General features: G+C 38.3%; 1 protein-coding gene across 2 annotated transcripts in view; it reads right to left on the bottom strand.

Annotated features, from left to right (window-relative positions):
* gpc1a (glypican 1a) overlaps nt 1-18460 on the bottom strand; it is an 87822-nt gene that overhangs the window by 6010 nt on the left and 63352 nt on the right. For both annotated transcript variants that reach the window (XM_006637749.3, XM_015361140.2), the window contains exons 3-8: nt 16497-16888; nt 6763-6928; nt 6294-6424; nt 3048-3167; nt 963-1096; nt 287-462 (exon numbers count right to left, since the gene is read on the bottom strand). In XM_006637749.3, the coding sequence (XP_006637812.1) occupies nt 287-462; nt 963-1096; nt 3048-3167; nt 6294-6424; nt 6763-6928; nt 16497-16888 (1119 nt within the window). The remainder of the gene's footprint in view (nt 1-286; nt 463-962; nt 1097-3047; nt 3168-6293; nt 6425-6762; nt 6929-16496; nt 16889-18460) is intronic.

Below are 18460 nucleotides of genomic sequence, written 5' to 3'. Positions count from 1 at the left end.
TTCTACAACTGATTTGTTAAGAAATGAACCAAACAGCAGAATCTCAGCAATTCCCGAAATTCAGTCTGAACTGAGCAACTGTTTTATCATCTGCTATTTCCTGTTATTTCATTTATCTGTTGTGCGACAAGCGCTACATGTTCTGAATGAGAATGCATGAATTCACTGCATTTTGTTTTAGTCACGGGCTGCTTATACTGTACAATACATCAGTGACAAAAAAAAGAAATGTCGTCATCTACGAGATCAGAGCTGTCCTGTAGACAGCTGTGCCTGCTTCACTCACTAGTGTCCTGGAAATCCACGTCATTGCCGTTGAAGGCATTGCGCAACCGATTGGTCATGATTTTCAGCTGCATGATCTGCTGGCGGATGGTCATGTCTGGCTTGGTGATGTCAATCTCCACCTCAGGGTTGTTGATCTGGCTGGCCAGGCCATCACCCATCACTTCAGGGAGATAACTGAAATGACACATCCAGGGACTTTTCCATCTGAGGTCCATTCATGCAACTGTACTACATTCAACCATACAAAGCAACAACTGCGAACATTCAACGATTTAACATTACGTGAACAGTTACCCTTAATTCTCGTATAGTGCTCATTTCAGCATTGCTAGTACGTTTTTCTATGCCTTTCAGTCCTAGTACACATTTCATATTTGCAACTTTAATTAAACTCTACCAAAGGTTAGCGTTTTCTTTTTACATGACTGCTGTCGTCACTGAAATCCCATTTCACAGGAAACACTGTCACTATAGGAAATACTTCATGATTCAACAGCTGACCCAATGTTTTAGAAGCAAAGGAAGGTGATTAGAACTGAAATCATCCAGAAATCAACATGCATTACATTCAAAAGCATTGCCTTCCCCAGTAATTGTTGAGTTGTAAAAGCAGCGCCTGCTAGTATCCCATAGACACTGATTAAGGAGTACATTAATATGTGCAATGGTCCTACCTTGCCCTGGACATGCCATTCCAGCATTTATCCTCACTGGCTGGTGCTGCAGAAACCTTGTCAGTACAAAGAGCATTGGGCAGCTGTACCCAGTACTGCTGCATCTCCCTTAGCTTACCAGTCACATCAGACACCTGCCAGAAACAGCACATAGAGTCAGGGCACTACAGCATGATAAGAATGGATGGGCAAAATACATCACCGTCTGCATTCTGTACAGAGGCAGACATATAATTTGCTGAAGTTTGCTTTTATAGAACTGAAACCAAAGGTGAAAAATCTAGGCGCAAAAGCAGTCTGTTCCATACACTGTGTCATTTGTGCAGAACTGAAGGATACAGAAAACTGTAAGTAGAGATACAGATTTTTCTGTCAGATAAATGCCATTTGTTAAACAACAATCCTGACGCAGCTCACCCAAACTCAGGAAAAATTATTCCTAAAACTCCCTGCTTTATTGCTACAGTACGAAATAGGGGACTACAAAATATATTTTCATACAGTGGTACAGTATATTATACTTGCTTTCTCTGTTAAATTAAATTTTACTCATGGGAAAATATGAAAAGGTTTGTTAATAAAATCAGTAAATAATAATGATGGCAGTGTCTGATGCCATGTCTGAAATTAAAATAAATTCCAACAGATTTCTTGAGTAAATTACTTTAAAGTACTTCAGGCATTCGTAAGCAACAGACATGGCACAGATGCATCTAAATACCACCCAATTCTTTTAACGCAGGCAGATTTCATTTTTGTAGCATTGATTTCAAATCGTACCAAAATAAGACCTGGAAAACAACACTTTGTTAGCTTACAAATATTTCCTCTTAGGCAATGTACATGTAGATCACAGTTAACATAATCATATTTACAAAGTGTACTTACTGTACTCATTTCATTGCTGAAGTGAGTGCACTCTAGGTTTAAACAAATAATTGAATCTTAATGCACTAGACCTCCATTACAAACCAATAGTGAGGTTTGTGTGTGATAACAACTGTGTTTTTGCTTTAGTATTTTGAACCACACAGTACATTACATGCCAGTAATCAGTACAGAGTTTTGTCACAAGAGAAATGCTCTTCATTGCAGAGCTAGAGGAGAAACCTTTCTACTTGTGCTGCACTAAGTGAAATAGCAACTATTTGCAGTATCATGATGGCAGAGCAAAACGCTTGTGTGCTCTTTCAACCAAAAGGCTGATGAGAATGACCTCAGCGCTATCCAAATGACTTACTTGAATGGAAGAAGCTGTTAAAAGCTGATATTGGTTCTTGCATGGCAATTCACAGAGAACCTGCTGCAGTTCCTTTAGTGCCATTAATAATGTGCACTGTGTGCACATTAACTGAATCAAACTGAATCAATAACCTCACTAGATACCCATTCCGGTATTAACAATTGCAGTTTTTGCTGCACTTTGTAACCAAACTATGTGTACAGAATATCAACCATATTAAGATCTAAGGGTAAACTTCAATTCACATTCAAGGTGTGTGTATGAGGCCTAAATTGTTATACTAACTTTGAATACTTATAACCATTATAAGTGAACCACTTACTGTATAATGGGTGTCTATACTGAACTAATTACACAGACGGTATATGAATTATACTAAATAGTATCACACCCTTAATAAGTGAAGAGATGATAAGCTACTGTATCAGAGATGCATCCTTTGAAACAAGCACAATTCTCACATAGTGTACGCAAACAGAGTTTACTGAGATATCCTACTGCAAAGTCCCCAGTCATGCTTCTTATTTATTTGGGAAACAGCTGTAACTACAGTATATGGGAGTCCCCTGCGGTCCCTCCCCATGCCACACTGACAAGAAGACCAGGCCGTCTCAGCTTTTCAATTCAACAGCTCAGCAATGTCTACTAATTGGAGTTATTCATTGAACAGAGGATATGGAAGGGCTGTTACGTGCATGAATAGGTTCTTTTAGTCTTAAGAAGACAGTAGAGAAGCTGGCATTGGGAACAGTAAACTGGAGGTTTTGAACATGGTGCATGTTGGAAGAAACGCAGATTGTTGCATCTAGGAAGAGTCACTTGTGAAACAGAGCAAGACTTACAAGTTTCTCCAAGCCCAGCCCAGCCTTTTCATCCACAGGACTTTTCCCACGTTTCTTCTTGTCCTCAGACCCAGAGACCTGGGTGCCTCCTACTCTGGGGGTCCCACAGGCCTGGAACACCTAGAAGACAAGGAAACCGTTTTGTATTGTCTTTGCATACAGCTGCAATCGGTATTGTTTATGTTCACACTGTATGTATAAAACAGTTTAGAGAGTACAGTAGTTTTTAACCTTTGTCTTTTCCTGCAAGCTCATTTTCTCCATCTTGTAAAACGCCTTGGTCATAAGAGTCTCTGTTGTCATTACTCTTTGCTTCTCTGACAGATATTTTTGTCATAACAAACATGATTAGCAAGAACCATGGAAGTAAATTAATGTTGCACCATGTTTCTTAAAGCATATACCAAACTTTTGTTGCAGTAATAAATCATACTGTGCTACCTTTCATTACATTTAAAGTAGCACTTTGAGCAACCACTTTTCATGATTATAAAATATCTTAAAATTGACTACAGGGCCACACTAGCTCAAATACAATATGGAGCACGGCAAAAGAATTGCTAGGAAATTTCAGATAGCAAAAACATGTGGGAAACCACATGTACCCCTGTACTATGTTCATGAAAGAAAAAGAAAAACTGGAATTCAGAGTAATTTCCCTTTGCTCGGTTATGACGATTGTTTTCAGGTGTTCAAGAAAAAAGGCATAGTGCTTGTGATTTTACGTTTCTGGCTTTGGGACAATGCAATGTGTGGAAGCATCTACAATTCTCCACATGCTCTCTAAGTTTGTCATTTACTTTACAATATGTCATTACGTTGTTATAAAGAGTGACTTGTAAAATTGTGTACCTGCATTTCATGAACATCGATAACCTGTAAATTTGTCAAACATATTTTAATTTTCATTGATAACCAATCCAAGTCTATATTCTATGATGCAAGAGGAAGTTCTGGTTATTCCTGTATTGCAGTAGTGTCCATAAATTTGAATACTGTGAGATGAATAAGGTTCATAGAGACAGCTGTGCGCCACAGATGAAAGGAGAGGCAAAGAAGATGACAGCAAAATGAAGATAGTGACTGTCACTTCTGTCCTATAAAGTGAATATTAAATGAGAAGCTTAAGTAGAGTTACATTAGGTGAGGATCATTAAGTAGTGTTATGTCTTAATAAGCAGGGCTGTATACAGCTCTATCACTAAGAAATGTCTTCTTGAAATTAGAGCCTTAAATTTCATCAACATGCAATAAAGAATTGACCTGACAAAAACATTTAAACGTTTAAATTTCAATATATACTGTATATATTGTCAAAAATTAATTTTCTAATTCTTTGCCTTGGTTCTTTAATGTTTTATCAAATTATCGACCACAGTTTACAGTTGTTAAGAGTGGTTTGGGAATTGCAACACTTCAGACCGCAAGACCCTGCAACCAATTGTGGAAACAGCTGAAAAGATAATTGGAGCCTCCCTCCCTTCCATTTCAGTCACCTACCACAAACACTGCTTACACAGGGCCTCCAGGATAGTAGATGACCCTTCCCATAAACTCTTTGCCCTCCTACCATCTGGGAAAAGATATCGCAGTATACAGGCCAGCTCCACCAGACTCTAACAGCTTCTTCTCACAGGCTGTCAGGCTCCTCAACACCCTGGAATCTACCTGCACCCACTCCAATTCCAGAAACAGTGTTTAAATCCCCCCAGTGTGGTGTGTATATTGTATTATGTATTTGCCTTGTAATTTGCACTACATGCACTTTGCACTATGTGTATCCAGTCTACAATGTCTATATCGGTGTCCTGTCTGTCCTGTCTTGCACCGTGGACCAGGAGGAACAATATTACATTCCACTGGATACTTCTTTATGGCTGGAATGACAAATAAATGTGAACTTGAACTTGAGTTTAGTCAGTAAGACTAGCATTCTTCCACCTCCTGTGTCTGCCAACCTGTCTTTGTACAATACTAAAAATAATGAGAAAATACTATGATTCAGTCCTTAATTGATTTCCTTGAACAGCATTTGCACTGTCATAATTATAGTATTTGCTCATTAATCTGGGCATTTCCCCTCCTTTTTTGGTCTTTTTCCTTCATCTCGCACATTTGCAAAACAACAAAGCCCTTCAATAACGTGCTTGATGTTTTTCACTGAACCACAGAGATGATTAGTTACAACACTACCCAAAATGAAACCCTTGGAAAAAATCCATTCTACAACCAAACAGTTGTCCCAGTGCCTGCCGATGAGTGCAAGTCACTAAAAACCATCATGTCTGTATCCAAGCACATGTTTGCTGGCTGGAGGTAAGAACAAACCTGGCAGCTGTACAACTTTTCCTTCTGTATAACTACCTCCCACATTTAGTAACAATAGACCTTTGTCAGTTACACCTACCTCACACGTCCACCTATTATAATATAAAAGATTTACCTCCTGGCAAAATCGTCCCTAATGAATTTGGCCAGGTTTTCATTGTTACACACTTAATAAAGAGGGCATTGTTGTCGGTCTTTTGTGTAATGTATGCTGTTGGCAAACATGCTATAAGCTCTGCTGTCACTACAGTATGTAGAAGGGACACTGTCATTTCATTTGTTTTTCTATGTCTTTAAAAAACGCACAACTCAGTGTCTAGGTACTGTATGTTCAAGGGATAATAGCCTCAAGAGAGTGATCTATGCTATATTTTCCAGGTTGCCTTGTCTTTCTTTAAATTGTATTTCACAGCTTTAAAGGCTTTAGAAAAACAAGTACAGTACATACATTAAAAAAAATTAAAAGAAGGTTGGAACATAACTTACTGTAAGTTTTTGTGATACTCCTTTGATTGAATTTGAACTTGAATTTCATAATTGGCACATCAAATTTCATTTGTAAGAATGTTAGATTTGTTAGAAATATGTAAGAAGGTTAATTCTTGGAGTCTCCTGCATTATTTAATGTTATCCTAAAACCTTAAAGCACAGAGAATGATTGAAATGATTGAAATTGAAACAAACATTTAGAGTGAATCATTTCATAGCCCACACCTAACACTTCCTCAGACTTGGTGAATACTGGCATGTGCCAGTGTTTTTCAGTCACAGCTCCTTTGAACTGAGAGTGGGTTCTGCACCCTCACAGGGAAGTGGTGTGATTTGCAGACACTTTGCATTGGAACCTTGTCTTATGAGTCACTGCAGTGATGAGAGCAGAACTGCTAGATCTAGGAATGGGCATTGCTGCATACCGACCTTGCTGGTGAAGTGTGCACTGTTATCCAGCATGTTGACCATGGCCTCTGAGATCCTGGTGTGGATGGAACCGATGACAACCTCCACGCTGGACGGTCCATTGAAACGGTCAGCCACCTGGAGCATGGACTCTGGAGAGGGCGGAGAGAGGGGTTACAGCCTTGGTGTGGGGAGAGGGGGGTGACACTTACAACATAATAAGTTAATATCTGGGCATTGAGGGCACTTTTCTTGGTGTCCATTTTCTGAAAGGAAAATCAGAAAACAACAAGAAAGGAAGAGTGGGAGTAGAAATTCTTACTGTTTTTATTGCTATTGTAGCTTAATTGTTCTCTATACAATATAAACAATAAAGACAACCTAGGAAGCAGGAGAAAACAAATGTACAGACACTTTAATAAGCAAAATATTCAGAAGGGTCATATCTACTTTTACAGTATGTCTGTGCAGATAACTGAGCTCCACTCACCAATGAGGTTCCTCCACTCAGTGTCCAGGTCTGCTTGGTTGGCAAGGCAGCCCTTCATGACATTCCTGCAGTAGTTGATGCACGGCTTCACGGAAGGCATTCCTCTGCAGTGCGGACAGTACATCAGCTTCATGAGGGCACGGGTGCACTCAGGGCTGAGTGGGACCTGCAGAATACAACACGACTTCAATTCACAGCAAATTGTTATGATTGCGATTATAGTTTTGTGTCTTGTTTTATTATTGTGTGTTTTTTGTACCAGTGGCCTTTGCCCATCACCTTATTGTGGAAACAAGAGGCATGTCACATTCCCAGTAAGCTCTGTGTGTGCAGGTCGCCCCTACCCAGAGGAATTTATGTTACAGTCAGCTCCTGGCTCGATTTCGTCCTTTGTGGCCCATATGACTTATGGAATGTATTCTGTTGATCTTGTTAACTGGTATCTGCAGGGTACTAATGGTTTATAATGTCACCAAGCTTTGCTCATTGCTAAAGATGTCTAAGAAATTAAATTGCCATCCTCCACCTCCATCCCTAACACCATCAGCCTGTTTAATTTAATGTTCAAGAGCATCTCTTAAAACTCATTTTTCCTTTCATCCATTATGAAAAAGCTGCTTGTTCCTCATAAGAGTAAAATCTATTTTATTGCCGACATACAGTATAGTAGAAAACGTCTTTTGCCTCACTGAGACAACAATAAAAATTGTGTAATGCAGAGTACATAAAACACCAGTGGATTTTACAAGATGTGTACAATCAATGCAATATAAATAACAATGGAATACAGTACACAAAACATAAGATTCAGTGTGACATACATATAATGTATATATACTGTCAATTAAGTACTCTGAAGTGGTTCATTCATCAGATTTTGAAAGATTAATGGCACTCGGAACGAATGATTTATTAAAAATGTGATATTTTGTAGTCTTTGGTACTCTAAAATGTTGAGCAGATGGTACTTTATGAAATAGGGATTGTAAGGGGTGTGAGGCATAATTTACTATTAGAATTTTTTTTCCTGTAAAGACTCAGAGTATACATGCGGTTCAGCTGGTTCTTTTTCTGACCAATAACTTTGCTGCCTACAGTATAGGTTATAATGCTTGAGAACTTGGCTCTACCCCTGACACCAAGATTCCCAAACCTAGTGGAGATGTTTCAAGAGAGCAAACTCTCTACCAGGCATGTGTAGGCCAACTCTAGGATGTGTAAGGTTAAGGAATAAGTCCATTCTTAAAAAATCTTATTATAGTTTTAATTATAATTATGACAATTCTCAGAAACACTCTACCAGGAGTTTAAAATATTTTGGATTAAATGTTTTGTGCTTAAGTAAGTTTACACCAGGTAAGTTATTTTTTGCATTTCATTTCCCAACACAGTGGTCGAAGAACAGTATTCTCACAGAGTATCCCATTCTGCTGGCTTAAATAATTCAAATTACAACATCAATATTCTTCATTGTCTACATTTTAAATTGTAGGCCTTACAAATGGGAATGACACTCTCAATCATCACAAAGAGTATGACTGAAATCAGACATTCAGGACCTTGGACAGAGTCCTGAGAACAACCTGTACATTGCAGAGCTGTATCTTATCAAACTGTTTAAAATGACATTGTAAAGCAAATTCCCATCACACATACAGACACGTTTTTCTGTTTAGCACATACAGACTCACCGTTATTATTACTTAATATTATATAATAATATAATAAGATAATAGAAAGCATTATCTACTTTCACACCTTTATTGACAGTATCTTGTTCTTCTCTTCTCTTTTTCAGCCATCACATGTACCTTTCTGCGAATCAGTTAATTTTACAATGCGGTCGATCCCAAGTGTTTCTCAATATTCAAGAACACAGAAAATGGATTGTGATATAACAGCACTTTGGAGCTTCTCCAGCATTACAGACAAGTGTTACATGTGGGCACAAAGCTAATGATAACAAATTGCTGGATATCTTGCTGAGCATTGACACCCATAAGTGCTACTGCTTTCAAGTGTCTTGCACACAGATTTCAACTTTGTACTCCTGCCTGTGGAGCAATTATAAAGCTTCTCCGTTATTTACCACATTGTCGAACAGGCAGTGTAAAGAGGCAACTCCATGCCATTGGATGTTTTCTAGGATCCAAGTGGAATGCCTCCCCTTTTCTATTTCTTGTTCCCAGCAAATTCAACACTGCATCTCATGATACACAGCAGCAGTTTTGAAATATTTCCATTGGGAAAGATCTGCATACAAAAGTTTGGATTTCCAGAGATGCATCTCAATACTATTCTCAAATCCCTTAACAGCGACATGTCAGTGTGAAACCCTGTAAAGAGTCAGAGGAAAATGTGCTGAAGGCATATAAAACAGGAGCTATTTTTTTCTCCCTGATGTTCATGAGATTGTGTTTACTGTAGTATACAGTATATACACCGGTGATAAGTTGTAGTTTTTCTAGCATTTACTGATGAAATAATTAATGCATTCAAACATAATTCACAAATGACTAATGCCTAGGGTCCACTATATACAAGAATTCTTATTATGTTGAATTCAGTGCAATAAAAGAACTATTACCCTGTGCTTTAACCATAGAAATGGGTTAATGCAATCAAATACTGACATCATGTCAGATATAATCAAATAATTTGTATGTATATTCTTAATCTCCAAAATCAAATTGATATTTTAACATTAACATCTACTGCTAATTGCTGCAATGTCACTGGTATGTTATTGGTGTATGCTGGTAAGTTGAGAATAGAACACAGAATACAGTATGTAATAACTGCAATCAGTCACTATGGTGTTCCAATAAAGCTGTAAAACAAGAGTTAAATATTATGAAGCTATAAACATTATCCCAGGATTTCTCCCAAACCGGCATGGTGTGCCTTTCATTTCTCTCAGCTCTATTATTCCTCCGACCAGAGATTTTTGTTTTAATAGAGAGATTCTAAATGGACAAATTAAGCCACATCAAAGTGGCAAGGCATCTGTGACTCATTAAACTCCAGCGCACAGCCCAGAGCCTGGAGGCAAGCTTTTTACAAAGGGGAATAAAACACTTATCACCATTTTTCCCTGTAAAACCCATAAATCCACTGCCACAGCTCCTTTGCACAGAACTGTCGGCAAGCAGAGCTCCCTGTGCATCCAGCCAAGCGATCAGTCCACTGAGACGGGCAAACATCATCCTACCAGACAAACAGACATGGCTGGGCTCGCAGCCACCTGACCTACAGACAGGAGCCGCAACGTCTAGGACAGTCAGATATGGTGTGAAACGTGAAAAGCTTAGAAAATTAATGAGCTTGAGGACAAGGCAAGTATTCAGAAACTCGCATGAATTTTATTCACTATAAATTAAGCTCTTAAAAAGCAACACACTTAGTGTTCTGCATTAAAGCAACATTTTTTCCCACAAATCCAGCTAAACTTGAAATATTCTGACTGTAGCAGATTAAGTCTGACATTCTTGTTATATGGCACAACACACAATGCATTCCCATCTGCTATATAGCTATTATAGGAAACCCTATAATGTTATTTCAATAATTAATTTAGCATTACTGCTTACATGGCTTTTACCACCAATTGTATTCTTTTAAATATCATCTGTGCATTTTATAATATAGCATGTTGTAATGGTTCAAGAAATGAATGCTATATTCAAGTTCTTCATATTGTTCTTTAATAGAATATTACTTTCCCTGTACAAAAGTAATCGGGAAAAATAGTCCTGTCCTCCTGGTACCTCCACAACTGCTAGCTACAGTACAGAATGATTGTAGCCATGAGTTTTTTTTTGTGTGTGTGTATAATCAAGTGCAGTGTTTATACTGATCACAAGTATGGGCCTATAATATTCTTAGCTTAAACAAATAAAACAGTGGGTAACGGTGAAAATCTGACAGAGGTCAGAAAAGAGATTAACCTGGCCTCCAAATAAAGGGGTGTGAAATGCATTGCATTAGACATATCAACACTGCTCGTGAAGGGGTGCTTTAAACTCTCAGATATACAGGAAGGATAGAAGTTACCCTTTCCACTGAGGAAATATTCCTGCAGAGAAAGACAATCACATGACTCTGGCGCACCTGCTGCACATGTGAGATTGCGGTCTTATGTTTATTAAACATTAATAAATAAATAGCAGATCAAGGTGCAAAGTCTGAGATTGTTCTATAAATTGCAGTGGGTATAATGACCCAATGTGCAACCAGGTGGAACATCATCAAGTAATATCTGCTGCTGGCTCAGATTAACACAAATTGCCTGCTTGCTTGCAGCTCCATGCTGCCTGTTTTTCTGTTAATTAAAGGACTGTGGAGAATGTGCCTCGGCACTGAAATGACACCAATGTCTATTTTTCCTTCCGAGTTTCTTTTACAGGGCAAAAAGACAGAGAAAGAAGGTTTTGTCTTTCAGTCGGTCCCTTTTGGTGTGAACATAGGTTTTCATTCTTTGCTGCCCTTTTGTTTTGGAATTGTGGTTTTTGTGGGTGGGGGGAGGGGATAGAAGAAGGTCACCCCAAAGGCTTGGGAAGAAACAAACACCCACTTTCTTTCACGCTTTCTGCAATTAGTGAAAAATATTGCCTTTTTTTTGCCCTGCTTTGTTCACTTTCTTCAGACTTCCAGCCTCTAAAGCTGAAATATTTTGTGTGTGCCCTACTTTTTTTCATTCAATGCTTGGGAATGTAGCGTTCTTGAACGGTAGCAAACAATGGCAATGAGTACAGTCAGGCATGGAGCCAGCAGCCACAGTGAGAGCTTTCTCTCCCAGCTTTATAGGAACACCATGTAATTCTCAGCTGAACAACACATCAGAGATCACCATCAAACCCATTTTCTTTGTTTTACAAAAAATAATTAGCCTGGTTTGTGAAAGTAGTAGGGCATTGTTTTTACAGGATTACACAGTATTATGTCTGGATGAATGGTCTGAAGAATGACTGAATAATTCAGAGATTTATAAGTGCCAAAAAAGGAGTTCATACTTTACTATGGTTCTGATTTAATTTAAAATGCTTTCCATTTGAATTCATATAAAAGAAATAAAAAAAGTTTATTCCAAATGTATATTCCTTCACAAACCATTAATCAGAGAGCTTAAGCCACAAACCATATTTAAAAACCAATAAACAATCTTTAAAACAGGGAAGAGCAAAGCTTACTAATGGCTGGCAAAGAGCGTTTCGTCTTATTTCTGGTTCAAAACACCACTCCCCGTAACAACTGATTACAACTGTATGTGGTGAGGACACTTAGTCATTTCGCAATTAGCAGGATATAATTAAGAATTAGAGTGACATAAAAATACAATCAATTACAGATAAAGGGATAGAGTGTGGAGAATTCAGACCATCCACACGGCCCGGGGTAGCATACCAGCCCTGGCTCATAAATCTTTACAACAACAGAAATAAAAGAAGGAGGCAAAGCAATAAGCTTCCTATTATGCTTCACAACATGCGCGATGAAGGAAGCTTATTAAGACCGAGGGGGAGACCCAGACTGAGTTAAATGCCAGACGGTGCACATGGGAGCTGTACATCAGGCTGTTAAACCAAATTGCAATTTACATCCTCAATGTTATTCTCCCCCTGCCGAGTCAATCAGACAGCAAGCAGGCTGTTAAGGCTGAAGAAAGAGAGCAGAGCCTCCTGGACCGTGCTCATTACTCCACCCAGCTCCTGCAGGTACACTATGTGGACAATTTTATTTTCTTAAATAACACCAACTGCGCCTCGTCATCTGTCAGTCCACACACCAGGAGTTCATCTGAGGGAAGCACTGGGAGGGCTGTGCTTTCAAGATTTTCATGTTCAATTGCACATTCTTGGCCAATGAGTTTGGCTATACGTTTTCGTGGCACTGGGTCTATAAAATGTGGCTTTTGTTTAGACGTGTGGATCTGTGCCTTCCCTTTAGAGTACCCTTTCCTCCTAAATCGCTTATTTTCTCCCACCGGAGGAAATCATATTGATTTTAGCTTAAATGATCACAATTCCAAACGTTTATACAAAAAAAACAACAGACTTTCTATCTTGATTATATAGAGCATTACTTCTGAGGATAAAAAAGCTAATCGAATCACTTGAATGTTTTTTTTGCTACAATTAAATGCAAGGACTGTTGGGCCACTGGTGGAAATCAAATTTACTGTACTCCTAAGAGCACCTTGAAGATCCATCTCCACACAGCTCCTAGTACACTATAGTATTTTAATATTAACCAGAAAGGCAGCTAGAGCCAGCAAAATACAGAACATAAATTGACTACGAAGGCAAATAAAGTACACGAAGGGAACCCTGCAGCTAATGGAGAAGATGCTAACCGCTATACAGAGCACATACTTCAGAAAACACTTCTAGCCAGCAGCATAGAACGTGACTGCAGAACTGAAGAACTCAGCATCCATAGATGCCAAGAAAATACGGTATCAGTGACTGACCTTGAGGCACCTGCATTTTAGCTAAAAAATGACCCCCTTTTCCTGCTTTGCCTAATAAAGGCAACATTATATGTATATGTTGTTGCCCATATACAGTAAGTCACAATACTGTCAAGTACAGTAAAACAAATGGTGCTTTCCATACTTACTTTCTGAAGTCTTATATTGAGAGCTTAACCATTGATAACAGCTACAGTGCTTGTAATGCATGCTTAGGAGTCTACATTAATGTTGGTGCGTCTGCTCTCCCATTTCGTACAGTACATAAAATATTTTGCACAGAAAAGTACTATTAAGTGGTTTTTATTACTGTATGTTGTCCAGATCGTGCAGTTAGGGGAAGCCAGGAAATGAACAACAGGATGCAAACAATAAAAAAGACAGCCTGGTATAAAGTTTTTTTAATGGAACGCCCTGTCATCTGCCATTAGAATGTGACCCTTTTTATTTTTATAAATCTAAACATTTTCATTAGATTTATTAAGTTTACAATTTCACATTTTAGGCTCCATTTGTATTAGAATGGAACACCTACAAACAAGATGTTTGTATACCACACATTGATAACCTTAGTGTCCTCTGGTGTGTTTGTGTCTGTCCATGGAAATGTATTCTTTTGGATAAGTAACAAAATCCAATTCAATTTAAAAAGTAGGCTGATCAAAGAGGCCAGCAAACATTATCATCAAACCTGTATATTGTTTTAATCTAACAAGATACAAGACATTATTACAACTCTCATTATGGACAGCATTTCCTGCTGTTAATGTTTCTGTTCTTTTTACCAATGTGACAAATAATGGACAAATGTTTGTTTTTACCGATTTAAGGTATCCTTTAACTTCACTGAGCCCGATAAAAATACACATTAGAAACACTCACACTAAAAGCATCTGCTGCTCACACTGGGAATAATCCTAGTGTCACCGATAGCACTTCTGTAATGTGCATAAATGCAATGAACACCATCTCCTAAAATGCCAAGTAAGTCTACCTTTAGAATTCGCTTTCCTTTCTCCCCATCAGCATTTCAATTAAGATCTATAGTATGTTTTTTATAATTGATTCATTCCAAGGTCTGAGCTGCCTCTGGGCAAATTTCCTTGAGTTCACAGCAGGAAGGGCCAGAACGTTCTTCACAGCACAATGACATTAACTGCAGTTGCATCTGTTGATTGCTTTGCCCTATAGCTGTGGTTTATGTTTGCAACTGTTCATTTTAGAGTGCATCGATTCCATCTTTTACTGCTTACTGCTTAATAGTGCTTGTATGCCTGTGTTCTTTCTTATTTTTGTTCTTGCATTGCTAAAATGATTTTTTTTATTCATTAAAAAATACAGATAAAAACAGCTGAAGTATATATATCTCTAAAAATAATGATATAATGTTAATTATATCTCTGTTGAGCCCCATTTACGGTTAATGTGTCTCAGGTAACATTAGTAACATCCATAATTAGCTAAATTAGTTTAAGGTACCAAGGTATGCGATGCCAGGCTTATAAAAAACACAGCTCAAACATAATGTTTTATGGGGGGTGGTATTATATCCAATTTATGAGAAATACCAAATAAAGCTCAGAATTTTAAAGGGAGGACAGGTAGCCCAATTGAGGCAGTAAAGACAGCACTTAATGAACATGTTCAAGTGCTCTAGAAGTTGGAATCTGTTAACGCAATTTAAAAATATTCTAACAGTGCTCCACAAGGCTAATGAAGTAAGGTACATCAAAGTCATTAGGCTTCAGAGTGATATTCTTTATTCAGATCGCCTTTCCTGGTTTTTTTTAAACATCTGATGTAGATGATAAGGGACTATTAATATTTCATGTTGGACTCTCTCTTGTCCTGTAGATACAGAGCCAATTCATCCTTGAATTCAACTGATGAAGCAATTTCTCAGTTCTCCACCTGATCTGCTGTGCAGTGGGGCAGCTGGTGCATAATGTCTGCCACAAGTCACCCAGGAGTGTGCTGCATTTCAGCTGTGGATGAAGCAGGACCCTTCATATACTGTATTCAAAGCAATTTGAGAACCTCAGGGATGAAAATCATTATACAGAATGAATATAATAATAACTTGTCTCATTATTACATTATATTAATAAAGGACAAGATAAAATGTCTTCACAAATAATTCATTAGAATTCATTTTAGGGGAGTAAGTCATATTACAGATGGCCTATTCTATTTACTTTAAGGCTGTGATTCTCATACTTGGACCTCCTGCCAAAAAAGCCTCCTAGTGTCACCCACTTAAACTTACATTACTGAAGCAGGATTTTTAATATGGTACTCTCATGTGAATGGAAATGGTAATTAGTGCAGTAAAATAGGTGCTCAGGAACTTATGGACAAACCAAACCTGGTTTTTCTTGTACTTTTCAATGTTTAAGTGTTCTTATTTTGCTTTAGTTTCTATATTCTGCAGAGAGACAGATGTTGTGTCACCAAAGCCTGCATCTGAAATGCAGAAGTGGGAGTAACATGATGACAGCACTGTACTAAAAAGTTCTCAAGCAAGATTTAAGAAACTTCTAATTGAAAGCATACTGTATAAAACATTCATTTTCAGCATTAGTGAGAATTTAAATGTTTCCATCATCATGCTATCTCCGCATGACAAAATGAGGAAAAAAAATTATCCGACAGATGTTGGTGCCAGGTAAATCCGAAAAAGACTGCCGTTTCAGATAACAACAGCTCCTGGTACAGTGTTTCATGTCTCTTTTTTTCACATCTGTCAGAAACCTCAAGTGATTTAGATTGTCATTTATACCAGCATTTGAATGCATCTAATTTAGCAAAATTTCATTGAATCTGTTTTTTATAGAAGCCTCATAACTACACTTAAATAGTACTATTAATGATTAAATAACCATTTACAACAGGTAAGTATAATTACCTTAACGTCAGTCTTAAGTAGAACCTTAACTCTAACACACGCTATGACCTCTGCAGAAACAACTTTTATGTATTGTTAGGAAGACTATTGTCCCTGTTACATCTTCTGAAGCAACAGTTATAAATGTCAGTGAATGTTGTTACAGCGCCTTGTGCAGCCTTCATTATAAGAAGATATATAAGACCATATTCCAATAGAACATGACCCATAATTATAATGACAATAAAGGATGATAACGTGTGTAGTTGGCTGTGCCGAGTGCATGTCTGACCCATGGCAATGCTGAATTTAGACGGGACAGAGGGACACAAAAGGAAACAGTGGAGATGAGCTTGTCACTGAAAGAGCCAGATCCAGTACCTGGGAGACCTTGCGCACCACCTCACTGCTGACCCCCAGGCCCTGGACGAAGGAGCGGGCAGCGATGAAGGCGCGCGTGGCCTTCAGCTTCAGCTCGCGGGGCACGTCGCCGAACGGCCGCAGCGTCTCCGTCTGCTTCACGGCGCACTCCAGGTACTCGTCACCGAAGACGTACTGGGGGTTCTGGGCCTTGAAGAGCCTCTCCAGGAGCCGCACCCAGAACTCGTTGAGCACCTCCTCCAGGTTGATGTTGGAGCCGCGGTAGTAGCGCCGCAGCTCGGCATACAGGTCCTTGAAGAGGCGGGCGTTCTGCGTGTACAGCTCCCCGTACACTGCTGGAAAAGAGTCCTGCAGAGAGCGCTCTGACTGGTTCAGCAAATCCAGGAAGTATCCTGCAGGGAGATGAAAAGGAAGACAATGAGCAAAAAGGCAAAAACGAACATTTCTGATAACACATTAATAAGGATGATGAATCTGTAACAGTTAACAAGCAATGCATATAATAATAATAACGACCTGTAACTGCAAGAGATGTATTAGTTACCATTCTTTTCTATAAATTAATACCTGAGCCCCACAATGACTTTTAACATTCTGCATGCCAAAAAACTTTTTTCTACAAACAATGGTTTGACTGATCTAGTCAGTATGCTTTTGCAACATGACGTCAACATTGTTTATTAAACTGGACTATTAACACTTAGCACATCATTTTTCAAACATTAAAAGTTACAGGCAAAGTAAATTGTACAAATCAGTAATACATGACCCATAATTTTTATTTTTGTCTACAAGGTCTAGTAATGGAGGCAATATTTACATTTGGTTGTGATTTTCCTTCTGTGCAGACAAGAGAAAACCATCCATGTTGCCCCAGGAACTGACCATTAATAACACAGTGCGTATGACTTAGACGACTGTCATATGACAGTCACCCGTCATCATTCCCACAATGCCCTGCAGCATGACTCAGCTTTGACCACGCAAAGTCTGGGGCCAGTTAGTTTTAAACCCATTGTTCAGTGTATTTTGGGCCAGTATTTCTACCCTGGTTCATCCATTGCTCTCTCTAACAAACGTGTTAGCAGTTGTGCATGTTGGTGATGGAGAAGGGTTACAATACGTACAGTATCTACATAATTGCTTATACTGCAATGAGTTAAGTAACATCAAGTCAAACATGTTTAGAAACTCTGATTCATCATGGAAAAATGGAACTGCACTAGCATAAAATAAAATTATATCATTTCAAAGCTTTAAAGGAAACCCTGGAGGAAGAATAGCCATATTTTCCTGTAAGGAGCAAGGAGGAACATATTTTATAAATGATGAATTTATAAAAAATGTAAATTATTATAATTATTATATAAGTATATCAAATGAATATAATGCAATTACATGAAACTGTAAATGTATACATTATGCAAAACCAATGTAGGCAATTCTAGTAAATAATTAAAACAGATTTCTACATCCATGAGATTTTGTGGATGCTGCTTTGCTAATCTATGGATTCAAATGCTCACAGAACATGCTCACGCTTGCTCACACAAAGGATGCTTTAAGCCAATACGAGCACAACGAAGAAAAAACAAATGACGCAGAAGCTAGTCATGAAGCATGACCCTGCAATCTGTTGGTCTTTTACTGTATGCTTCATTTTCTTGGAAGAAGAAAAAAGGAGCACAGTACTCTGACCTCTTTAGTGTATGAAAAACATCTGACCTTCTCATCACAGACTTGAAGTCTCATAATCCTTTCCTTGTATAAGACCTTGTTTGCTTTTAGATACATTATCTTTGTCTAGATGGACACCTTGAGAAAGCCAAAATTCTTTCATTTACAGGGTGGTTAGGTAATCCTGATATTTCTTCCGACTAGTAAAGTTAACCCCAGCGGTTTCAATTATGCAACATGTTAGTATTACTGTATATGATTAATATAACCTACTCTTAAACCGTACG

This window comes from Lepisosteus oculatus, chromosome 13 (genome assembly GCF_040954835.1).
Source record: "Lepisosteus oculatus isolate fLepOcu1 chromosome 13, fLepOcu1.hap2, whole genome shotgun sequence".
NCBI lineage: Eukaryota > Metazoa > Chordata > Actinopteri > Semionotiformes > Lepisosteidae > Lepisosteus > Lepisosteus oculatus.
Note: the sequence above shows the minus strand (reverse complement) of the source record. Positions and strands in the feature narration are given on the sequence as shown.